The sequence below is a fragment of the Ascaphus truei genome, chromosome 16 (assembly GCF_040206685.1).
Source record: "Ascaphus truei isolate aAscTru1 chromosome 16, aAscTru1.hap1, whole genome shotgun sequence".
NCBI classification, from domain to species: Eukaryota; Metazoa; Chordata; class Amphibia; order Anura; family Ascaphidae; genus Ascaphus; species Ascaphus truei.
The window spans coordinates 46,666,681-46,693,331 of record NC_134498.1 but is presented as its reverse complement, the minus strand read 5'-3'; the positions used below and the strand labels follow the sequence as shown (position 1 = coordinate 46,693,331).

At 42.8% G+C, this 26,651-nt stretch overlaps 1 protein-coding gene across 1 annotated transcript; it reads right to left on the bottom strand.

Annotated features, from left to right (window-relative positions):
- Positions 1-5,087: 5,087 nt before the first annotated feature.
- On the bottom strand, positions 5,088-23,842 carry LOC142467569 (V-set and immunoglobulin domain-containing protein 1-like). Its single transcript, XM_075573446.1, has 7 exons — positions 23,608-23,842; positions 22,153-22,316; positions 14,932-15,124; positions 13,303-13,458; positions 10,773-10,892; positions 8,291-8,423; positions 5,088-7,363 (listed from the first exon to the last, which is right to left on the bottom strand). The coding sequence occupies exons 1-7, from the start codon at positions 23,654-23,656 to the stop codon at positions 7,195-7,197; spliced, it is 984 nt and encodes a 327-aa protein (XP_075429561.1). The 5' UTR covers positions 23,657-23,842; the 3' UTR covers positions 5,088-7,194.
- Between the last annotated feature and the right edge of the window lie 2,809 nt (positions 23,843-26,651).

Genomic DNA, 26,651 nt, shown 5'->3' with positions numbered 1-26,651 from the left:
TGCCACGTTGTTGTTGTTGTTGTTGTTGTCGTTGTTGTTGTTGTTGCTGCTGCTGCTGCTTGTTACATTTGTGTTCATTTTTGTTTTCACATTTTTGTTTCTGTTGAAATACATATTTCCATATTTGTTTTGTTTTTTATAAACAGAACGTTGCTTTAGATCAGGGGGGCTCAACTCCAGTCCTCAAGACCCCTCCAACAGGTCAGGTTTTCAAGATATCCCTGCTTCGGCTCAGTCGAAGACTCGGCCACTGATTGAGCCACCTGTGCTGAAGCTGGGATATCCTTAAAACCTGACCTGTTGGGAGGTCTTGAGGACTGGAGTTGAGCCCTGCTGACCTGGATCTTTTGTATTGAAACGTATGCATTTGTAGGTTGATGGGAAACTGCATTCAAGGTCTGAACTTACGAGTCTAATTATTAGACCAGAATACGTGCAGCATTGCTTTGCAGTCTACTGGTGTTTTGTGATCCAACAATCCAGCTATTAGCTAATTTGCTGCCTTTGTGCATTTTATAACCCGTGTGGTCTACATCAGGGATGCGCCAAGTGCGGCGCGGCGCTTACAGAGGCCCTGCGCTCTTCACCAAAGCATTTTAATTAAATGCAGGGGAGCGCGCGAGGTCTCTGTATGCCTCACTTACCTTATCTTTGACAGCTTCTGGTGACGCGTCGCCATGGCAGCGCAGCATCAAATGACCCCGCGGGGTCACATGACGCCAAACAAAAGGTAAGAGAGGAGCAGGCAGGGGGGCGCGAGCAGTGGGAGAGAGCAGGCGAGGGGGGGGGGGCGCAGAAGAAAAAGTTTTGCGCACCCCTGGTCTCCATGGTTCATTGTTTTAGTAGCTATACCGGCTCTGGACGTGTAGATTCGTTGCAGATTGTGATACATTTTAGTGACCCAACATGAAACCTCTCCATAGATGAAGTTATAGTTCAGAGCTTTCTAAACCTCACAGGTCTCTTCTTCAACTGGTGTCCAGGAAGAGCAGGGTGCGCAAGGATATGTGAATGAAAAACATATACAAATGGTGCAATATGTCTTAAGTCTGTTCTTTTCAATAAGTTTTCAATACCCCGATCCACGTTATACTCACAGATTTCTCTGTGTTAAGATGTACGTGAAGGTTTATTTCTCTTTCAATCTTTATGGGGTTGTAGTATCTATAACCCGCTTTGGATACGGAATCCTCACCGCATGTACCGGTTTGAAAGAAGAGGAACAGACATAGTGCAACATTGCAAGACACTTGTTTTATCTACATAAAAGGGTAAAATCACACTCGCATGGTTTCTAAAACATATGCGCAGATAGATCAAAAATGATCGGACAGCCGCCACGGAGGATGCAGCGTGGTCTCCCTGCTAGATGCTCACGGTACACTGTGACGTCTGCGTCTTTCGGATCCCGCACTTCCGGTATCGATCCCCGGATGTAGAAAGGAGGAGAAACGGGTAGAGTGTGACTTGTGCCCAGCAGAGACCGAGAGGGAGACTCCACACAGTACCGTCTGTTTGCCGTAAAGAGCCTCCAGAGTCTACATCCGGGGATCGATACCGGAAGTGCGGATACCGAAAGGGGATTAGTTGTGCTAGAGAATAGATGTGATCCCTTTTTTTTGTCTGGACTAACAATTGATATTTTAGGACAAGCTTTCAAGCGTTCTACAGGTCGAGGAATACTGATTCACAAAAGTTTCTTTGAGTTTAACACATGTAAAATCCAAGATAAGAATTTTAGACAAGATGAGGAAGGCAGAGGGGCGGAGGAATGGTTAAATCTGTTGTGCATGTAGGACGGTGTCCAGCAGGGGGCGCAAATTAAGATTATCAAGCAGGGAGTACAGTATACACATTTCTGATTGTGTGTAAGAAGCCCAGATCGGTGTTACAGCAGCAAAATGAGATATCTTATAGATATATATATATCTATTTTTAAATAAATCAATTCTGTAGTATTAGATAATACTGTATTTTTTTAAATTATTATTCAACTCTTAACGTCATTTTTAATGAGTTTTAACGCATCCTTTTATTTATTTTTTATAGATTTTAGCCCACCTCCCCAGCAGTGCAAGATCTTTGTAACAGTTTGTGATAATTTGTTGCCAATAATCCCAGCAGTTTGAGCTGCAAACTGTAACAATAGATAATGTTAGCTTGGTCATATTAGGACAAAAGAGAAGAAGCAGAAAGCGCACTGAGATAAAGTATGCGGAATGGTATTAGAAATGTCCCACGACAGACATTACAAAGCGCGAAACTACATGACAATATTACAATGATTAAACTTACAACTGGTTTAAAAATGGGTGCGAGTGGTGACCGCCTGACGAAGCACGCAGTGCGAAATGCGTGGAGGTCACCAGGGGCTGCTACGTGAGTTGCTATTGGTGGATCGGTAGGAGAGGAATGCACACAGCTGACGGAGTCTATGGTTCCGGACCTGCTACATCTTCTCCTGCGGCTGCATTTCCGGATCTCCCGGTCACCACTCGCTTTCCGCTTCTTCTCTCTTGTGCTGCATTGTGAGCTCCCTTAGGGGGGCTCATGTTACAGGAGATTGGGGAGTTCTCCTGAGGGCGGCTGCAAGTAATCTGCAGTTTACCACAGATACTGGGGACAGCGCGAGCGCAGAAATATCCTTGTACGTAGCTTTTCGTAATATTAGGATACATTGTAGCTGCTGAGCAGCCATTATGTTAGTCACACAATCGGGGTTTTTACATATTAAGAACAGGAGCACCAAACGCTTTCCAGCGTATGTAAGAATGTAGAATGATACATTGTCATGCTTTACATTTACAAAAAAAGAAAAAGGGGGGGAAGTACAGTAGTATTGTTGCTCAAGTCTTCTTTTTTTTTGTGTGTCAAAGAGTATTATCATTTGGAGTTAAAATGTTTTCCATTCTTGAGTGCTTTTAAATTTTTGAGGAACTGGATTTGTAAAACAGTTCTGGAATGATCTGATGGTGAGAAGTGGTGTCACACGGGGTGCCGAATCTACCTTCTTCATGGTGTGTTATTGTGTGTCTGTGCAGAATCTACCTTCTTCATGGTGTGTTATTGTGTGTCTGTGCAGAATCTACCTTCTTCATGGTGTGTTATTGTGTGTCTGTGCAGAATCTACCTTCTTCATGGTGTGTTATTGTGTGTCTGTGCAGTATCTACCTTCTTCATGGTGTGTTATTGTGTGTCTGTGCAGTATCTACCTTCTTCATGGTGTGTTATTGTGTGTCTGTGCAGTATCTACCTTCTTCATGGTGTGGTATTGTGTGTGTTTGTGTGCGCGCAGTATCTTCCTCCTTCAGAGTGTGTGTGCGTGTGCACAGTATCTTCCTTCTTCATTGTGTGTGTGTGTGTGTGTGTGTGTGTGTGTGCGCGCAGTATCTTCCTTCTTCATGGTGTGTTATTGTGTGTGTGTGTGCGCAGTATCTGCCTTCATGGTGTGTTATTGTGTGTGTGTGTGTGCAGTATCTGCCTTCTTCATGGTGTGTTATTGTGTGTGTGTGTGTGTGTGTGTGTGTGTGTGTGCGCAGTATCTTCCTTCTTCATGGTGTGTTATTGTGTGTGTGTGTGTGCAGTATCTGCCTTCTTCATGGTGTGTTATTGTGTGTGTGTGTGTGTGTGTGTGTGTGTGTGTGTGTGTGTGTGTGTGTGTGTGTGTGTGTGTGTGTGTGCGCTGTATCTGCCTTCTTCATGGTGTGTTATTGTGTGTGTGTGTGTGTGTGTGCGCAGTATCTGCCTTCTTCATGGTGTGTTATTGTGTGTGTGTGCGCAGTATCTGCCTTCTTCATGGTGTGTTATTGTGTGTGTGTGTGTGTGTGTGTGTGTGTGTGTGTGCGCAGTATCTGCCTTCTTCATGGTGTGTTATTGTGTGCATACAGGCTGATGCTGGTTTCACCGGTGTAGTATCCTTGGCCACATTAGCTGCATTGAATCATATATACCCCATTCCTGGATGTGCAGCAGAATGAGCCTTTTACATTGAATAATCCATGTTTGTGACTGAGATGTTCTCAAAGTTTGCCGTGTGTGATGTTGGATGATCTTTTACCGTTCCAGGTGCAAAGTATTCCGTGGGGCTAACTAATCTGATAATGCCGATGGGGACACTAACACAGAAACTCCAATTGAAACGAAGTCTGTATTTATAATTGCCGTGCGATTGTGATTTCCCCCTAGTTGTCTAACCCAGGGGGGTGAAAATTGGGGGGGGGCACTAGTTTTCAGGGGGTGGCCTGGCGCTTACAGAGGCCCCGCTCTCTTCCCCAAGGCATTTAAATTAAATGCCAGGGGAGCGCGCAAGGCCTCTGTAAGTTCCGTTACCTTGTCTTCGGCGGCTCCTGGCGATGTGGCGTCGCATGAAGATGTGACATCAGAAACACCGGACACAAGGTAAGGAGGGTAGGGCACGAGTGGGGGGGGGGGGGCGCAGAGGAAAAAGTTTGCGCTCCCCTGGTGTGACCTGTAGTGCTGATAATTGAGTGGGATATAGGATTATGCAGGAACTGTTCTGGGACAATATGCCATCATCTCTTAAAGAGGGAATCCTAATGGCAGATTGTTTTAAATATATATATATATATGGTTGAAGCAGGGGGTCTCTGGGGCTGAACCCCATTCATTTCAGCTCCGGGGACCCCCTGCTTCAAGAGATACCTGCGAGTTAGGTGCTGGTTCAGTAGCTGCTCTCCTCGGCTACCAGGGTTCACAATATGTTCGCTCTTCAGATATTTGCTGGCCAATAGGAAGCCGTGACATCATCGGTGCGGCTTCCTATTGGCCCGCGGGACACGGGAGCTTCAAACTTGGAAGCCCTGCTTTCTGAGCCAGAGCAGCTACCGGCACCTACTGCAGAGGTAAGTATCTCCGGAAGCAGGGGGTCCACGGAGCTGAAATTAAGGGGGTTCAGCTCAGGAGACTCCCTGCTTCAATTCTATCCGTCTTGGATTGCTCCTTTAAATAACAAGTCCCATTTCCCATCCGTGATGACATTTGCAGCAAGTCGGCCCTGCCTGATCTCTTCAGCACAACGTTTGCAGCGTTGGTTTTAGTCTTGTGTTAAAGAACCAGAAGGAACAGTATATTCTTAGGAAAACGTTTAATTCTAAAGGAGCAGTAAGTATATCTTCTAGAAATATTTATTCAGTTCCATGTAAAGTAATCATCAATACACACTAAATGATGCATAGGCTAAGAGATTGAACCAGAGAGAGTTAATCATTTTATGTGAATTAAAAAAATCATACAGCAGTGTTTTCTTGTGTTAGGCCTTGATTATACCCAAAAATGCGTGTGGCGTCATGTGGAGCGCCAAAACAAATCCTATGGAACTGCTCATACCGCTGGCGACGGTCGCGTTGCGACCGTATTGCAATGCGTACAGCTGGGGAAGAGACAGAGGATTTTGTTTTTTTTCTTGCGACGGCCGTGTCATGTGAGCGGTTGAGCCAATGAGGGCGAACCACTCACGGCCACGCCTCCGCGCCTCCTCTGCTCTCGCTCCCTGGTATAATCAAGATGCTGCTCGGCGGCAGCGCAGGTTGACGCCACAGAATGCCGCCTTGCAGCACTTGGGTATAATCTCCGCCTTAGAAAAGCTGTAACAAAGACAACTGTACAAGACACTTGTAACAAAAACTCTAGGTGACTGTGGTTATGCTTTGTACTATGTGCAGAATATACATTTTTAAACTTTTTTCATATTTAAATCTCCAAAAATGGATGCACTTTATATGAACAATTCTCTGAAATCCAGATGTTACAGTAAATGTCATAATAGATTTAGAAAAAAAACGGTCCACCCCTGTGACCCCTTGTTTGGAGCGGCCTCGGGCGCCAAACGGCGCCATCTCTAAAGCAGCGTATTCTGCTTCCAAGCAGGAAAAAATGGCAGCACTCCAGTGGACTAATATTGAATTTATTTAAAGTGAAATTTAAATTATTTGTGTGACTGTCCCTTTAACAATGATGAGTACAAAAATCTTCATTTTGCTGTTTCTTTGTTCATATTTTTATTCCTTTAAATTTTTGCACCCAGACTTGGCATCAAAAGTGTTGTTCACAGTTTTTCTGCAGACGGCCTTCACCCAGCTCCTACTGTAGCCATTCCAGAACGAACACAAACACATTTTTGCACACGTTTCTATTTCTATTACAAGGCGCAGATTCTATCCTCCTATCAGACCCTAGCATGCATCACAGATGTACTGCTCTATCCAATCCAATGGTATCAAATGTATGCTACGCCCCGGTAAGAGGCAGAATATATACCTTTGCAATATTATTATTTGGACATGTGAGTATACCGCTGGGTATATATTACTATATAGTAAATCCCGCTGAAGAATTACTCCGGTGTTTGTGTGTCTTCTGTAAGGATATTTTCCTGAACAAAATCAGATCAACGTCGATCCGATTTCACTGTAAATAAATTCCGTATTAGTCCTCTGGAGTGCTGCCTTTTTTTCCCGCTTGGAAGGAGAATGCATTACTTTACAGTTAATGCCATGACCGGCCCCAAATGCCTATAACATCTGGAATGCATACATGGTGAATGTCCTCGTGCAGAGGTGGCCAGCCCCAGTCCCCAAGGGCCACGTACAGGTAATATGTCCTGGAGATTATTACTATTATCCACCGAGATGGACTTATTTTAAGGTTGGAGAACAGTAGAAGGACCCTCCTATGTATTCAACTATTCCAGGGGTGGCCAACTCCAGTCCTTAAGGGCCGCCAACAGGTCAGGTTTGGAGGATATCCCTGCTTCAGCACAAGTGGCTCAGTCAACGATGAGCTATCCTTAAAACCTGACCCATTTGGTTGCCCTTGAGGACTGGGGTTAGTCACCCCTGTCCTAATGTATTACCTTATCGCGCAGTGATAGCGTTTAAGATGTTGGGTATATGAAATAGTTTGTGACATAAGATTATTCTGCTGTCTTCCACATTTGTTAAAATATATATACCGTATATATATATATTTTTTTTTAAAGCAAACACAAAAGTGACACAAATATAAGTATAAAAAAAGAAAATGAGTCTTCACCTCCGTGAGAACACAAGTATTTACCCCTTTCAGTGTCGGAGGACCTTGACTTCCTGCCCTTTGGGCCTTCCAGGCTCCTCACTTAGAAGTGAGCCTACACTCTGGTATTAAGAAAGCTGCAGAGCTCGGAGGAGCGCGGAAGGTTTACACAGGCGGCTCTTCCGCTTCTCCATGGGCGGAGGCCACATTCTCGGCCTGGTCACGGTACTCTCTGATCTCGGGATGAAAGGCTACCATGCCTTCGCTAGCTGGATCATTCCTCTCCTCGGACACCGCTGCGTACGCCGAGTTACCTCCCGACGGAGTCGTCGTTCTGTTTGAAGATAAATATACAGTATACATAAATACACATATTTCCGCCAGACATAAAAGATTCGGCTATGTTAGACTGGTATCTACCGCAGAAGGAGTTGGGTTTCCGACTACCCGTTGGGTACTTTTGCTTCTGAAAGTCAATGAACGGAACATCAGTGACAGAATATAATTATGGTGAGGCCTATAAGAGTTGCAGAAGAAATTGAAGGGGAAATAGCTGCACTCTTCTTTTTTAAAGGATCCTTAGATCATCTTCTGGCCATTTATTAGATATCAAAGAGACAAGTGATGGCACAACGTTTCGGGGACCCTTCCTCAGGTGCCCTCCTGTGGATATTTGGTGGCGGTTGGGGAATCCCGCCACAGAGAAGCTATGCACCTCAGAAAATGTAAAAAATAAACCATCTCTGGAACAGCAGGAGGGCAGGGCAAGTATTCTTTTCTACTTTGCCTATAAGAGTTGGCACACCCTGACTTTGTTGTAAACCCAACGATGGGGTAAAATAATGAACTTAATCCTATAAATTATCATTAAAAAAACAGCTCCGTCACTTTAGGAGTGGCGTCTCTACTTTATTTCCCCTCGGAATCAGTAGGTAAACAACACCCTAATATTGTGGGGTCACTGGTGATGATAAGATGGCTGCAGCATGCTGGTATTCCGCAATCATTTGGTTCAAGACTAAAAAACCCTCTCCTTTCCTCTCTCCTTCTTCCCCTAGTGATACGACAGCACTGAGTAACAGGACTGGCTTGTGTTAATTGCGCCTATTATACAGACCACTACACCTTGCCCCAGCCCCCTACATATCACAGCATGTGACACACTGCACACATACAACATTCTGGGGACATTCTTGATGCATTGTAGCACTGTGATCCCTTAGGAAAGTTAAAACCAAAGGAATAAAGGTGAACATCTTACTTCATCTCGCTGGCTGGTAACTTTTCCTTTTTACTCTTCTTCTTTGCAATGAGAAACCAGACAATGGCAAATATGATAGTTGCCACCAGCACGGCCCCAATAACTCCTGCTGCAATGATCCCTCCTTCTCCTGCTGCAGAAAAAATGGTTTCCATGTGATTATACAGATGTAGCAAAGCTTAGTCTCTGAGTACCACTTCCACTTTGGGGGGGGGGGAAGCTCCCATTTAGAAGCATGGATCCTCCCCCCCATAGCTCAATCGATTCTTCCATAAATGCCTGATGCAAATGCCGCTTGAGCAAGAAACACATTCTTATAAAGAGAACGTTTAAAGGTCACGTATTCAAAATCTTACAATAGTGGACTCATTGAAGTGATTGGCGTAATTACACTGAATTGAAAATGTTAATATTCCTCTGTTTATCATAACTCAAGATGTTCCTTAGCCTGAGTAGGTTGTACTGTAAATCATGTGTTACTCTGGCATCATGGGTGTATTAATAATACTCCCCTCAATATCTAATTATAATTACTGATAGTAATATAGATGCAAGCACTGCTCCACTCTTATGTTCAAAGAGTGAGTATACCAATGTAAAAAGTCTTCCACTACAGTAGGTGGGCAAGACTAATTGGTATGGTTAATTGCTTGGTTAAGAACACATTTGATGACTTATTGAGTCATAAGACATTGTGCAATATCCTGCAGAGTATTACAGACAAACATGATGTTTTGTATAGGTTCCGAGGTGTAATTGGGTCCCTACTGAGGTAAGTATATAACTACCTGATGTTCAAATGTTTGCTGAAATATAAAGCTCCCAGCTGGAGCTCTTGAAAATGCATAATATCCAAGCGTTTTGCCAAAATATACAAGCGGCTTGTGTGACCTGTATGTTGTTTCCCTATCACGCAATAGATGGTTATTAGACCTGCTCCCAGCTTGTTTCGGCTGGATCTGAGCATAGGGATAATTCGCGTGAAAAGATAGAGTGCGTAATACTGTACAAAATAAAACTCTAATGGGAGATTTATCAGAGCGCCTTAATAAAGATATAGCTGCCAAACTGTTTCACCGCTAATCTCAAGTATTTCTAAACGTCAGGGGCAAACCATATTTCGGACAGAGCTGTGGTCAGAGCTTCCCGGTCTCACAGCTGATCTCACTGGGACTGCTTACAGTGTGACGTCATCAGGTCTCCCGACGCACGTTTCGCCACTACGCTTTCTCGAGGGATAGTATTTTAAAATCACAGCGTCTCTGCCTTTGGACTTTGCAGTGTAATTTAGTAAAACGTATCGATTTTACAGGATGTTCGTTAGCATTGGGTTTGTAGATCATTTGCTATATAAGGTCAAACCCAAACGGAACTCCAACAGAGACAATAAGGTTTAAAAATATTTGGGGATCTATGTATCAAGGCAAAAAAAAACCAGCACGAGATATATCAGAGAAAAACATCCTATTGATTTTAATAGTATATTTTGTTTCATACATACGGTGCATGCGTGCGTAAAATCCACCGCACTCCTTACAAGATTATGAATAGAAATTCCGTTTAATCCTTCAGCATACGAAAAAGTCAATAAATAGGCGACGTTTAAAGAAGTCAATAAAGAAGTTCTTTGTCAAGCTCCTAAAACAATGGGATCTCCACTGGCTTTATATAGGGAGATCAGAGGCAAAATGTTGCGCCAAAACAGTGGAGATTACAATGTTTTAGGAGCTTGACAAAGAACGTTTTGGTCCAAAACATCACCCATTTATTGACTTTTTGTGTGGTGAAGGATGAAACTAAATTTCTATTCATAATCTTGTGAGGAGCGCGGTGGATTTCTCTGTTCTACGCACCCCTATTCAGCTGGTGTGGTGATCTTCGCCCTTCCACACGCACCCTGCTAAGTAATGTCTATTTATTTGTTTGAGTGCCACAGTCACCCCTGATTTTATATATATATATATATATATATATATATATATATATATATATATATATATATATATATATAATCAAAGGCTCCTTACCAGGCAGACCAGAGAATCCAGGGAATCCAAAGCAGGCACAGCAAGGAAGAGACAGCACACTTGTTAGCAAAAATAATTGTATTAGTGAAGCAGGCACAAAACACCAAAGTTTCGGTCCTAGAAAAGGTCCTGTTTCTAGGACCGAAACTTTGGTGTTTTGTGCCTGCTTCACTAATACAATTCTTTTTGCTAACAAGTGTGCTGTCTCTTCCTTGCTGTGCCTGCTTTGGATTCCCTGGATTCTCTGGTCTGCCTGGTAAGGAGCCTTTGATTGTATTCATTCATATGGGACTAAGCACCTGTCCTCATCTGTATTTGTGTGCCATCTGCTCTGTTACCTATATATATATATATATATATATATATATATATACATACATACACACACACACACACACACACACACACACACACACATCACAGCAGATCTGACCTCCACGAGAGTACAGACTTACCTCCTGTATGTAGGTCTATCTCACAGGAGGCATTCCCTAGGCTGTTGCTGGCTGTGCACCTGTAGTGACCATCAGCAAAATCTGTCATATTGCCTATGATGAGAGTACCCCTCCGGTAATCTGTGGAAATCAGAGGGGGTTATACCGATGCAGTGTGTGAGTTTCTCATTACAACATTTTGTTGGATAGTCCAAGGAAAAAAAGCTAAATCACCTTACACAGTTAATCGGTCAAGAGAAAAACTAGATTCTTTATTATATTTCTCTATGGACCAATGTGTGAGTTCTACATATTTCCAGTGACCTTTTAAGTCCTTACAAGACATATTGAAGAAGAGACTTGAGAGGTCTGGAAAAGTAGTGATTATTTACCGAAGTCTTCAGGCGGGAAATCCGCTTATACAAAAAATACTGAAAGCAGATTTCTTTTTTCTTTGGTAAATCTGGTTCTATTTTCCCCCAAGATGATTTGAAGCGGGGAGATTTAGGCACACACTTACTAAGCAGTGTTATGTGTCATAAGATACATTGTGGCATTTTAATGAATGTCTTGTAAAGGTGACTTGTAGTGCCGAAAGATATCTCATTGCAGAAGACTGCAAAATATGAACCTTCATCCACTGTGTGCAATATTAAACACATACACAGTATACGGGCTATGTATCAAAGAAAGGACTCCCTGATACAGATATACTTTTGAAACATTTGTTTAATGTTTTTTCTTTGATAAATCACATGCAATTTTTCTGACCAGTATTGGAACAGGTTTGCACCAGGGCTGATAATGTCCCCACTAAACATGGGACGCTTTCTTCAGACTAATGCAGGGTAAGATCTCTGTCCTTTGCAATGAAGTGATTTACCGCCCTGAAGCCTCAGAATGTTGAGCTGTTACACTGTACCCCAGTCTCAGAATGTTGAGCTGTTACACTGTACCCCAGTCTCAGAATGTTGAGCTGTTACACTGTACCCCAGTCTCAGAATGTTGAGCTGTTACACTGTACCCCAGTCTCAGAATGTTGAGCTGTTACACTGTACCCCAGTCTCAGAATGTTGAGCTGTTACACTGTACCCCAGGCTCAGAATGTTGAGCTGTGTTACACTGTACCCCAGTCTCAGAATGTTGAGCTGTGTTACACTGTACCCCATGCTCAGAATGTTGAGCTGTGTTACACTGTACCCCAGTCTCAGAATGTTGAGCTGTGTTACACTGTACCCCAGTCTCAGAATGTTGAGCTGTGTTACACTGTACCCCAGTCTCAGAATGTTGAGCTTTATTACACTGTACCCCAGTCTCAGAATGTTGAGCTTTGTTACACTGTACCCCAGGCTGAAAATGTTGAGCTTTGTTACACTGTAACCCAGGCTCAGAATGTTGAGCTTTGTTACACTGTACCCCAGGCTGAAAATGTTGAGCTTTGTTACACTGTACCCCAGTATCAGAATGTTGAGCTGTGTAACACTGTTCCCCAGGCTGAGAATGTTGAGATGTGTAACACTGTACTCCAGTATCAGAATGTTGAGCTGTGTAACACTGTACCCCAGGCTGAGAATGTTGAGCTGTGTTACATTGTACTCCAGTATCAGAATGTTGAGCTGTGTTACCCTGTACCCCAGGCTGAGAATGTTGAGCTGTGTTACACTGTACTCCAGTATCAGAATGTTGAGCTGTGTTACTTTGTAGCCCAGTCTCAGAATGTTGAGCTGTGTTACACTGTACCCCAGTCTCAGAATGTTGAGCTGTGTTACACTGTACCCCAGTCTCAGAATGTTGAGCTGTGTTACACTGTACCCCAGTCTCAGAATGTTGAGCTGTGTTACACTGTACCCCAGTCTCAGAATGTTGAGCTTTATTACACTGTACCCCAGTCTCAGAATGTTGAGCTTTGTTACACTGTACCCCAGGCTGAAAATGTTGAGCTTTGTTACACTGTAACCCAGGCTCAGAATGTTGAGCTTTGTTACACTGTACCCCAGGCTGAAAATGTTGAGCTTTGTTACACTGTACCCCAGTATCAGAATGTTGAGCTGTGTAACACTGTTCCCCAGGCTGAGAATGTTGAGCTGTGTAACACTGTACTCCAGTATCAGAATGTTGAGCTGTGTAACACTGTACCCCAGGCTGAGAAAGTTGAGCTGTGTTACACTGTACTCCAGTATCAGAATGTTGAGCTGTGTTACACTGTACCCCAGTCTCAGAATGTTGAGCTGTGTTACACTGTACCCCAGTCTCAGAATGTTGAGCTGTGTAACACTGTACCCCAGGCTGAGAAAGTTGAGCTGTGTTACACTGTACTCCAGTATCAGAATGTTGAGCTGTGTTACACTGTACCCCAGTCTCAGAATGTTGAGCTGTGTTACACTGTACTCCAGTATCAGAATGTTGAGCTGTGTTACTTTGTAGCCCAGTCTCAGAATGTTGAGCTGTGTTACACTGTAGCCCAGTCTCAGAATGTTGAGCTGTGTTACACTGTACCCCAGGCTGAAAATCTTGAGCTTTGTTACACTGTAGCCCAGGCTGCCACACTCACCCATCTGTGGAGGGGTTGGCTTCAGTACGCCATTCACCACTCTGTTCCATGTGTACTGGGGTCGCGGCATCCCCTCTTCAGAGAAGCATTTCAGTGATATGTAGTGGCCGGTTTCCACCGCTCCCCGTATCCTGCAGTGTGGAACCGAAGGGGCAACTACAAGACAGACACAAATGAGGGACTTCAGACTTGCATTATTAAAGGGCATGACTTGTATCATTATGTAGCTGAGAAGTAGCCTCAGGGACTGGCCGCTCAGAGCTGGTTTCAGCAATTTACGGTGTATTCCCACAAAGGAATTAATTACAGGGATATTTGATATAGGCCCAAAGCCTGCCGTAGGGTGTCCATAAGGCAACTCCTCCTGTTTACGACACCAGGCAGAACTGAGCTGGTTTCCATGCAGACTACAAATAGTTTTAGCAGAATAAACAATATCTTCTCCTTATCCTCTCAGATAAAGTTACGGTCTACTAATATAATGTTAATAATAAAACTGCATTAGTGCGGATCAATGGGAGTTTCCGTGTAATAGTGTCCTGATTATTAGCACTACTACAGTTTAATTAATAACCCCATCAGTGAGATGGGCTGATTGGACACATATTATATTCACTATGAAAGCTTTCAGCAGTTTACTGCATTGGACACATATTAATATTGACAATGTATTTGAATAGGTAATTAGCCGATAATATGCATGCGACATTAAAAATTACACTGACATATTGTGGCTGTAAAAAGCCCCTTACCACTGCCGTAAATACTTGCAATATGGTTCTAGTGCATAGGACAATAAAATGATATACTGATAACGGGAAATCAGTTCTCGACTGCAGCAGTTGTAGAAACAGTGTAAGGAAGAGATAGCCATGAAATCTTCTCTCATTATCGCCGGGACTCATCCAAGCGCAATCTGAGCTTTGGCGCCCGAAGTGGCGGTATCTGCCATTGGTAGCGCGGATCCTGGCCTGTGTCATTTATCGTAGCAGAAACTCATTTTCGAAAGGTGTTTGTTTTTTTTTAATGCCTGGGCGCTTTAATTTTCCATCGTATTTATCGCGTTTCATCTGTTTCTACCCAGCAATGCAAACAAATCGCACAGTTAGTACCAGGCAATTGCTACTATAATAGTGAGATAGAAGCAGGCATCGTGCCACGTTAAACACAGACAGCTTTCAGGAGCGGCGGTTATATATATAGCACCGGCTCAACGTCCTATGGCCCATATTCACTACACGGTGCTACCCTTTAGCACACCCTAGGTACTATTCAAATGACTGGGAGTGAAGACGTTCTAAAGCTTAACACGCGTTAGTGAATATAGGCTCATGTCTCATAATAATTGTCTTGCTGTGGCCCTAATTCAATATGCTGGGAAACAGCTTCCTCACGTTGGAGAAGCGTTCCTCTCCAGCCCGGGGAAAGCAGCTTCACACCATATTGAACGAGAAACATTCTGCCCCCGTAGATGTTGGCTCACACGGGTTGGTCTTGCTGCCTGTAACCACCTCCATCGTACCCAAATGCCGTCTGCACCCAAGGGAGAAACGGCTGTTTATTGGTGAAGGGCATAGCCGAGGATTTCTGCGAATGCTGCATTAAAGGGATGGATATAAACAGCAATACCTAGCACAGTCAGCTGGATCTTGCCCTGGCTCGGGGCCTCGGGGGGGTTCAGCACTTCACAGCTGTAGAACCCGGATTCCTGCGGCTGCATGTTGGAGATGGTGATGGTGGCGTTTCCTGGGGTTATGGAAGCAGTGACTCTGTTCAGAAAGTTCCCTTCGCTGTTGGGCTGTCCCTGCTGGAAATAGTACACCTAGAAGACAAGTCATGGGGGGGTCAACCATCTTTACACTGCCCATCCCTTCCAAAAATACTCAGTGTGTGATATAAAACCTTTAAAAAAAAGTGCAATTCTCCCAATTCTACCACGTTTGATAGAGGAAAGGTGACCTCACTGAGCTCCAAGCTTATCTTCTCAGTCACATGCAACCTGGGATAGAACAAGATGGCCATTGGCAGCTGGAATACTTCTAGGTCACTTCTTGGTACATGTAAACCTTCTCTCAGATAGCAGAAGTTGTTAGTAGTCCAGAAGTCCACTTTTTTCTTTTAATGAAGTAGTGATTTCTAAGTGTAAGCTTAATTGTTCAGAATAAAATAAAAACCAATACGGAGGGATTGAAACTTTACAAGCCCTCAAAGGTAGAGTTTTAAAGCTATGACAAAGTATTTGAAAATTAATATCAGACCACAAACCACCATCAGGAGGATCAATGTAACATGTTGATCTAGCAAACAAGCAGCCATCTTTAAAACACCCACTTTTTAGAATAGCCACTTTAAACACTGATACATTCGAGAACTTACACAGGTAAATACTATGGTTTCAAGACAATTTGTCAATAATTTACTCCAGTTGCTTTAATATTGATAGAAATTCAAGAACTATACAGCGAATGTCAAAAAGCAAATGAAAGCGTTACATATAACTGTAACTATACTCTTAATTTTAAAGCTAAAATAATTATTATACACCATGTATTTATTCTGCACGTCAAAAATGACATTCATGATTGTTCAAGTATAGATCCAATACAATAAGGTCCTTGTGTTAGTGAAAAATAAAAGATTTAGAGAAATGTAAGCGGCAGGAGGCTGCCCGTTTTATTTTATTAAGATATAGTTTCTAGCCAATTAGAGAATGGGAAACGTCTTCAATTGGCTTCATCTCCCGTAAGTAATTAACCTGAAAAACAAACAGCGTTCTGACCCTTTCCTTAGTGACAGAAATGAAAACCTTTCATTAATGTTATCTGGAAGGCGTTGTTATTGCAAACCCAGCAACACCCGACTGCATTGGTCAGTTAGTAACAAGATGATAAGGATTGCTGGAATGAGGGCCTCCATGCTGGAGTACAGATGCAGAGCTAGTATTCCATACCCAGCATCTGTCAGTGCGAGAGTAACAGACAATGTAGCATTAACCACAATGTAACCACAGTAACCACAATGTACTGTAAAGATGCGCAGGCGCAACACTGAAACCTGCATACACAAAACAGCTGCCTGCAGCAGAAACACACTCAATATTCCAGGACTAATATGAAATTGGGGAAATTCTGTCATTTGTTCATTAAAAAACAAAACTATCAAAAATCACCACATTTCAATATCCTTTTTTATGGATAACCATTTGGTGACACTCGTAACAACAGTTGAGGATATTCACCCCCCCCCCTCTCCCCGTTTGCAACATTTTGCCATTTTCGCAATACTCTTGGTGAAATTCAATAATTCATCTTATTTTCCACTTTTCACATATCAATGTTTTCTTATGTACACGGAAAGTATAGGGATGCAAAGTGAACTTTGGTGACATTGCGATTGAATGTAAAAACCATGGGCCACAAACGGTTTACTGTCGCACACTGGTCAGCACACTGGTCAGCACTCTGGTCAGCACTCTGGTCAGCACACTGGCCATCCCATATTCCCACTCAGGTGGGACACCGGGACAAATATGAACAAGGACCCTATGAAGGCCATTGTATTAATGTGATTCATTGCATTGGTTATAATTCTACCGCTAATAATAGATATTAAATCCAGTTAAAGGCCGAGGCATGAAACCGTGATGCAGAACATCGCGCCCAATCTGGCGGTAACTGCCATCCCGGCCAATGAGTGTCGCACTGAAGTGGCTTCTCCCCTTCTGAGAGGTGACCTAATCATTTCGCTCCTGCCTTTGATGCAGTTAAAGCAGCAACCCCCGCACCCCCCACTAAAAAATGATTTGTGAACTGGGGGTCCCTCAGAGTTAATCTGGAGTCCCCTCTTAGTTTCCTGTAGAAAGCAGGAGCAAGCCCTGAACCCCGCGGGCAAGCCCTGACCCCGCGGGCAAGCCCTGACCCCGCGGGCAAGCCCTGACCCCGCGGGCAAGTATTCGTATCCGGTGGACAACGCCCTTTTATTGCTCAGGAGCCAGTGGGTCCACGGACATCAGGGGGCCAATTATCAGCTCTGCGCCCCTATCCCCAATTCAGTGAGCAGTAACTCTACTTAACCCCCCCTGCGTTAGCTAACTGAGGCTTCCGCTCCCTGTGCCTCAGACTCCAACATTAGTCTGTTCCTTCTCTTGGAAAGAGACTGGTTCCAGGCATAGTCTATGTACAGCACAGTGCTGCATACTGTGTATAGAGATAGTGTTAGGATTTGCACACGTGACGTGGTCTGCAAGCTTACAATGCTTGGGCCAACGAATGTAACTAAGAGAAAAACAGATAACTATTTAACTTCAGTACAGTATATGGTTTGTCCTGTTGGATATAGCTTTGGGGCTCTGTGTATTTTGTTTATACGTTGTCACACACCCAGTAACCTCTTTGACATAAGTATATATGGTGTGGTGGGTCCGGGTTTTGATCTTACAGGGGGTATTGTGTGTTTAGGCTATCATGATATCTATTTAGAGCACAGTAACCTTCTGTTTTAAATGTCTGCCTGATGTGGTATTTGCCAGGTGTGTGCGGGCGCTGGAGAGAATAGAAACAAGAACATCTGCATAACCAATTTCTCTCTGATCTGCACACTTAGGAAGTACATTCTGCATCTTGCAAACTAATGTTTCCCGTCTTCTAACTGTCAATTGTGATGTTGCCACTGTACTCAGGACATACTTGATAATGAGAAGTGAGAAGAATGAGATAAATCTCAACGTACTTTTTTTCCTTTTAATTTTTTTTTATAAATAAATGATATTCCTCTTTTTCAGAACGATTACTGTAAATTTCAGGAGCCTTTATTACAGGTTGTGTTGTACATTATAGAATACCGCGATGCATTTTATTCTGCGCCTTATCCAACGTCCTTATCCGTACGGCAGAGTACTTCTTGTGCGCAAAGCACAATGCTAATCTCAAGAGTGAGCATGCTGCACGTTATAGCGAGACTGAGCATGACTTGGCACTGTTCTGGGGTTATTTTCGTTACCTGGGCTCTCCAGTTACACCTTCCTCGTGCATCTCGGCCAAGCTTCATCTTTAGACACTGATTCGCTGAACTTTCCTCCATGCTGAATATTGATAATAATAATAATATGTTCTTTTATAGCGCTGCTAGTTTTACACAGCGCTTTGCAAAGACATTTTGCAGGCACAGGTCCCTGCCCCGTGGAGCTTACAATGTATGTTTTTGGTGCCTGGGGCACATTGAGATAAAGTGACTTGCCCAAGGTCACAAGGAGCACCTTCGACACCGGAAATTGAAACAGGTTCCAAGTGCTTCAAACTCAGTGCCAGTCAGTGTCTTTGCTCACTGAGCCACTCCCTGTCCCTGGGTTGAAGGAGCACGGGGAATGCTGTTTTGGAACAGAAAGGATCTGAGGGCGTTTAAAGCCACATTCATTGTCCACGTATTATAGAAATGTTAATTTATTGTTTGGATGAAATGTGTTTCACTTGTTATAGTATATGATTAACTTGAGTTTTTTGGTATCGTTTTTCATTCTTTTTGGATAAAATCTTCATGTTTTCTGGTGACAGATCATCTTCAGAATTTTGTGCATTTGCCCTCTGTTCCCAATTCTCTTTACATTTTTCTTCCAGAAGTGTATAATCAGCCTTCGTTTAACAGTGAGACGTGTATGTCCGAAATATTCCTTTGCTGCAGAATGGTCCATACACATCATATCACAACTCAATTTATTTGGGGCATTCAACGACCAATATCAAGCTTTTCAGACAAAATAGTATTTAAACATGTATGTAACTACTAAGTCTAAAGTCCTAACCACTGTGCCCCTTAGCTAAGCAATTAGTATGAAACTAGCAGGAGCAGACTCCAAACGCTACATCAAGGATCTTGGGGTCCATCTACTCAAGTGGCCATACTGTAGGTCCATAATGCAGGCCCATGCTTAGTGAATCCTCCATCCAATTTTTAAGTCCAACAGGCTTCCATTAAAAATACAATAGTTCAGTAACGTCTTAATGAGAGAGTTTCCCATTGCTTTATTACAAAGATCATGCTCCAGAGATTCCGCTTGTGGTAATAATGCTGAGAGCTATTTATGTAGCAATGTATTCATACAGCAAGCGGTTATTTGTCACAGGTTTTCTACTGGCAAACTGATTCAGCGCTAGTGCATAATTGTACCAGATTTAAGAAATTAAGCAAATACTATTTCTATGGAATGTGCTGTTTTTCACTGGGATTTTACCAGCTTTTAATGGAGGGGATTATAATACATTGTTCATAAAAACTTAAGAAAGCGTGTGCACCCCATTGCAATGGAGATATCCACATCGCAAAGAAAGCAAAATAGAACATTACAATGTTATGTAGAAGGAAGAATAATTGAGGCAGAGCAAAATGAAAGTGGAACCGTTTTTTCATAAAACCTCCAGGATATGGTGATTTACTGTAGCGAGGCCTGAAACACATCAGGGCAGTGAATGGGTTAAATCGTCTCTGATTTCCCATTGTTTTAGGTCATGTATGTATGGAAACATAAACTCATACTATGTGCACACGTTGTAGCCCTTTCCACTCACTATTAAAGCAAAGGCCACTTCCTCTGCACTCAAAGTGCTTCACAATTACTGTATAGGGCGCGGTACGGAGAGCATACGGTATGATTTTTTTACAGACACAGTCCCTGCCCAGAGGACATTATAATCAGTGTTTGGTGCCCGAGGCACAGGGAGATAAAGTGATTTGCCCACATGGAGCGGAGACTGGGAGTAGAAATAGGCTCCCCTGCTTCAAACCAAGGCTTCCAGTGACTGAGCTCCAGATCAGAACCAACGCTAACACCACCCTAACTCCTGTCACTAGTTTTAAATACTTGGGCATATGGTTTGACTCCCATTTAACATTTGGGATGCACATTGATACCCTGACATCCAAAACCTATGCCAAACTAGGGGTACTTTACAGGAACAAATCCTCCCTAAATCTGCTGGTCAGAAATCTTATCGCACAGCAGATGCTAATGTCAATTATCGACTATGGGGACATAGTATACGGCTCGGCACCTCAAACCCACCTTAGCAAACTTCATATCCTCTACAATTCAATATGCCATTTTGTTCTCCAATGCAACTACAGCACACATCACTGCGAAATGCTCAAAGAACTAGATTGGTCATCACTTGAGTCTAGGCGCAAAGTTCATCTCACCTGTCTCGCCTTCAAATACTTTCTGGGCATGCTACCCGCCTATCTGAACAAGCTCCTCACCCCTACCACATGCAGCACCTATCACCTGAGATCAGACTCCAAAAGACTGTTCATGGTTCCAAGGTTCAGCAAAGTATCCGGCCGCTCCTCCTTCTCTTACCATGCACCCCACAACTGGAACAGTCTACCGGAGACTCTCACAGCCGCCACCAGTCTAAATTCTTTCAAAACTAAAGCTGTCTCACAAGTTTAATCTGGTCTGTAACTGTTACATACGCCTATAATATATATTATCTCTAACTGTGCATGCTATGTCTTGTATATAATGTATAACCCTGCTCACTTATGTAAATATGTATTTGTAACCATGTATTATTTGTCATCTTAACTCTGTGCCCAGGACATACGTGAAAACGAGAGGTAACTCTCAATATAATACATCAGGGTAAAAGATTTTATAAATACAAAAATAAACAAACTCAGGGTTGTTGTTATCAGAGTCAGTGTCTTTACTCACTGAGCCAATCCTTCTCCCTAAAATAACTAGTGTGAGACCATCTTTCCTCAAAGTAAAGTGAAAAGTAAACAACTGTTTCTTATATTTATTTTTCTTCTTTAGAAATAATGTATCAAAAATGTGTTCAATCGCTACCAAAAAAAAATGTATTCTTATGAAATTCCTTCATTTGTTTCCATCTGAGAAAATCTACACTATACAGATATCTTTGTACAGTAGCAATTTAAATGATGTATTACATACACATAATTAGAAGGTTTCTGTTGTATTCCTGTTATAAACACAATGGGGAATTAACCTTTTTGACCATCCAACACCATCACACTTCTCACCCAGTAAGAATCCAGCGAAAGACGGAAGATACTGTGTTACTTTCATCATTGGTACACGGGGTGGGATATCCCAGAAATGGATATCTCCTGGAGCCATCCTGCTGCTGCTGAGGTTAGGGGGTTTAGGGTAAAGGGTCCAATCAGGGGATTGAGGGTAAGGGGGTAATGTTAGTGGTTTTAGATTATGGTGTCTGTTTAGGGATTTATGGGTAAGGGGTTAAGGTTAGGGGTTTTAGGTTATGGGGTCTGTTTAGGGATTTATGGGTAAGGGGTTAAGATTAGGGGTTTTAGGTTATGGGGTCTGTTTAGGGATTTATGGGTAAGGGGTTAAGGTTAGGGGTTTTAGGTAGTGGGGTCTGTTTAGGGATTTATGGGTAAGGGGTTAAGGTTAGGGGTTTTAGGTTATGGTGTCTGTTTAGGGATTTATGGGTAAGGGGTTAAGGTTAGGGGTTTTAGTTTATGGTGTCTGTTTAGGGATTTATGGGTAAGGGGTTAAGGTTAGGGGTTTTAGGGTAAGGTAAGGGCTTACCTTCGCATCGAAATGGCTGGCGGCTTAATTTCCTAGACCGGGGTTGGAATGCCACATTTGTCATTGTCTTTAAGGACTACCTACTCTGTCACTTAAAAGCGGACATATAAGTAGCCCACCTGCTTTCAATAAGTCAACACCACTGGTGAGGAGAATTTTAACACAGCCACTAACAGCAGGATGGCAACAAACGCTGCTCCAAGTCTGTGATGGATAACCAATAATGGCAAATAGCAAGAGCAATGGGGTAAAGGCAAGAATAGGGTAGTATCAATAATACTCACAGTTTTAAATTGCTGAGACTGAGCCTCAAAAATACTCCACTGTATAAAGAGGCTGTTTGTGATGGTCCCAATGGGAGAATATGTGCAGTAAAGTGTGGCATTGTGTCCTGCAGTTACATTGATAACTGGATTTGGAATTGTCACCTGCAACGAGTGGACCAAGCCTAAAAACAAGAGACAGTGCCAATGAGATACCTGGAAACGTAAACCCCAAGGAACAGTGATTGCAGAGAAGACCCCTGAACTTTAATAAGATGGTTATTGACTTTCTTTCATAATCTCATACTATTAGGCCATATATGTGGCTGCCTGGGGTCTGGCCAAAGCAGAAGAGGTCCATGCAAGGCTCCCAAGGGATTAAACAGGAGACAGGCAGACATAAAGGAGACAAAGGCAAGAAAGAAACACAAGGGGTGGAAAGGGAGAGATAAATACAAGGGGACAACGGGGAGAGACTGGAATGGCCTCTCTCTCAGCTAGAACAGGAGTTCAAAAATCCAATATCAGAGTTGTGATTAAACGTAGAGCAGAGAAGGGAAAATAAATACATGGAATATATTATTTTCAATTTGCAATTGAGCAATGTCAAGTTTTCTTATTTCTAATGGCAAAGCCGAGCTGATTCCCCCAGGGGCACGGTAAGGAATATATTGTGCTTGGCTCTGGGGATGGTGCATCCACGGGAGGACCACGGGAAGACCACGGGAGGACCACGGCAGCTTTATTGTCTGAAACTGCAGCTGTCCCCATGAACACAGTTTGCCTCTGTCCGGCTTTCCTGGCAAACTAAGGTCACCGGGAATGTGGTCACATTTGTACACTGTATCAGCTGCGTTAATGGTGCGACACATATCTCTCCTACTTTCTAAACCAAGGGTCCTCAGTCTGGGGTCCCTGGACCTTCACTAGTCCCAAGTGACTTTGGTGGCGGTCCCTTAAAATTCACTTCAGGCATCTCTCATCTGCAGCAGATGTGTGCTAATGGTTTGTTTGTAACATTCTGCTTTTCAGAGTCTGGTCCCTTACTGCGTGTGTGTGTGTGTGTGTGTGTGTGTGTGTGTGTGTGTGTGTGTGTGTGTGTGTGTGTGTGTGTGTGTGTGTGTGTATATATATATACAGAATAAATTAGTTCTTCTGTATTAGGTGATACCTTTATTATTTGGACTAACAATTTATGTCATAGGACAAGCTTTCGAGAGTTCTCATCTCTTCCTAATTTGTGTGTGTGTGTGTGTGTGTATATATATATATATATATATATATTTATTCTCTGGATTTAATAGTATATTGTTGGACTCTACTTATTATGTATGGTTGTCCTCCGTATAATTGGTCCAGGAGAAGGGAATGTTTGAGGACCTCTGTTCTAAACGATTCACCCATTTCTTCCCCGGCTATCAATTGCAGAGCTAATGTGCCCACAGCTTTCCAGTTCATTTCAGTTTTTGCCCCTACCTGGAAGGCTTCCTAGAACGGCCAAGATCTTGAAAAAGGACGGGAACATGTCGTCAAGAGGTCCAGAGAGAAACAACCCAAGAGGTCCAGAGAGAAACAACCCAGATGCTTTCTTGGTTCGTATTGAGTCTCTTGTGACTGCCACCCAGGAGGGACCTCTTATCCTTGTGCATCAGCAAGTCAACAAGGGGTTTTTTTATTCTGTGACTTTATCACACACACTCCTCAGACTTCGCCCAATGTGGCAGTGCGGCTTTTTGTATTTTCAGTTGGACTTCATTTCAGGGTGTGTGCACCTGACAAGTTTGAAAGTCACGTTAACCCCTTCCCTGTCCTGATGGGGTTTGTAACATTATTTCAATGTGCTGCCTCTGACACATTTGTAAGTTATAATGTTCATTAAATGAATGTATTGTGTGCCAGCATATTCCCCAATGCATACACGAGATGAGATTAAACGGTTAGCGACATTACGTTTGGAAAACGTGTTTCACCAAATGAGAAAGCATTTGGGTGATTTCATTGTGAACGACGTGATCGGGTGATACAGGAAGGCGATCTGTGAAATAAACAGGATTGGATCAGGATTCTTTCACTCCTGTGTAATGCTTTGCAGATTCCCACAGAAAAGCTCATAATGAACTTTGTAATTTTACAGATTAATTATACATTTATTCTTGAAGAAAAAAAAACGTAAGAAAACAGGACTACTTTAGTTCACAACCTCAACAATGTTTTAACTATCCTTGCAGTTAGATTAGGGGTGATCAACGCCAATGCTGAAGACCCCCCCTCCCCCCGTCAGGTTTTCAGGATACTCCAACTTCAGCACAGGTGGCTCAATCAATGGCTCAGTCGACTGAGGCAGGAATATCCATAAACCCTAACCTGTTGGTGGCCCTTGAGAACTGGAGTTGACCAGTCGAAGACTCAACCACTGATTGAGCCACCTGTGTTGAAGTAGGGATATCCTGAAAACCTGACATTTGTGTGGCCCAACAGGACTGGAGTTCGCCACGTAGACTTTGTTTATCCTATGGCCTTGGCAAAATTCCCCAAATTTGAATACTCTGTCTATACGTAGCCAAAACACCAGGCTGGAGTTGGTGACCTCTGCCATAAGCATATTGGGATATGTAGTCCTACTTTTTATACTGTACTGAGAAAGAAAGAACTCAAACCCGAGAATACAAAGGGGAAAGAGTCTGAAACCAGGACTGATCCAACCTGTTTAGTAAAGATAGGGAAAAGTGGGTGTATGAAATCAGAACCTACCAGAACCTTACCTTCCAAAACCAACCGGCACACCAGGACAAGCGTCCGTCTCTACAGTGGAGACAAAAACTTGGGGGGTTTCGCGCCGTATATATTTTTTACATACTTTAAAGCTGCAGACCAAGCAATATCCTAGGTGTGTTTTTTTTTTTAAATAAATCGGTTCTGTACTATGAGAAAATACTTGTAACATTTTTTTTTAAAACAGCTCTAAATGACATTTTTAAGGTATTATAATGTAACAAGCATTTTTAGTTTCTATAGCAACCATTTACAAAGTCACACCCCCTTCCTCTTCTGAAACAGTCTCTGGCACACCCCTATTTGAGCCCTGCCCTCTCTCTAGCAGTGCACCAATTGTATCTAGTGACTGCCTGCTCACATGATCTTCCCCACAGAACGTTGCATCTTTGGTCCTCTCCTGCTGCACTGATGGCCATTTAGAAAACCCCCGAGCCACATCTTCGCCGATCGATCCCAGGAGAACGGATCGATCGGCAACTTAGCTAATTACTTATCACTGTGCAGATTGTATTGATGCGCATTTAAAGGGGGAAAAAACATTGTTTTAAAAACGGCAGCTTGGACGCTGCGTTAAAGGTTTTCAGTTATGTTATTTTAGTTGCCTAATTGTTTTCATGATTTTATACTTGTTGGGAGCATTTTTCCATGCCTCGGTACGCAAAGCATTTACCATCATTTGGGAAGAAAACCCAAAACACAGGTTTTGTAAAACCAGAAACAAAACAGTCAATATTTTTAGAAGAGCCAGAAAGGCCCCAATGCTACACCCAATACTACACCCAATACTACACCCAATACTACACCCAATACTACACCCAATACTACACCCAGTACTACACCCAGTACTACACCCAATACTACACCCAATACTACACCCAATACTACACCCAATACTACACCCAATACTACACCCAATACTACACCCAGTACTACACCCAATACTACACCCAATACTACACCCAGTACGACAAATTATTTAGTACATTAATAGGTATCTTATCTATAGAAAGAATAGAGATAAAATACATAGTAATGTACTAAATATTTTGTCATATTGGATGTAGTATTGGGTCTCTTGTCATATACACTTTGGTGCCTAACCCAGTAGCACTCCAAATGACACAAACATAATATATACAATGTAGTGGGGTTTTGCGCTGGCTAAGACTGTATGTTAATATTTTTAGAACCCAACCCATACATGCTGGAATTTCAACTCTAATTACCCACTTTAATTGCAGAAGTGAAAGGTTTTCCGCATGGATATGAGGCTTTTCGCATTCATACTTATAGTGTTTCAGGTATGAGTCAGTCTGGGATAGGAACTGTGTATTAATTGCCATCCAAAGAGTTTTGGAAATAGCCAGTACCAGGAGCTGCGTGACTCAGCAAGCAGGTTCAAAAAGAGTGTGTCCCTATCTAACACCGCCACTGTGCAAGCAAAGGTGTGAAAAAGATAACACGCTGATTACCTGCGGAAACTTCTCATTCTGTGATGTTTTTACATGTATGTTTCGTCACTATGGGTGGAACTCAGGAACTCAGTCAAAGATTTCTTCAATTGCTATTCAGTTCACTTGATGGAGCATGTATGTATGTATGTATGTATGTATGTATGTATGTATGTATGTATGTATGTATGTATGTATTGTGACATAGTCCAAAGATGTTAGGCAGCTTTCTGCCCCATTTTAGAGCAGAAAGTGCAGGAATAGCTAAAAATGATCCGTTCCACAGCTTCCCAT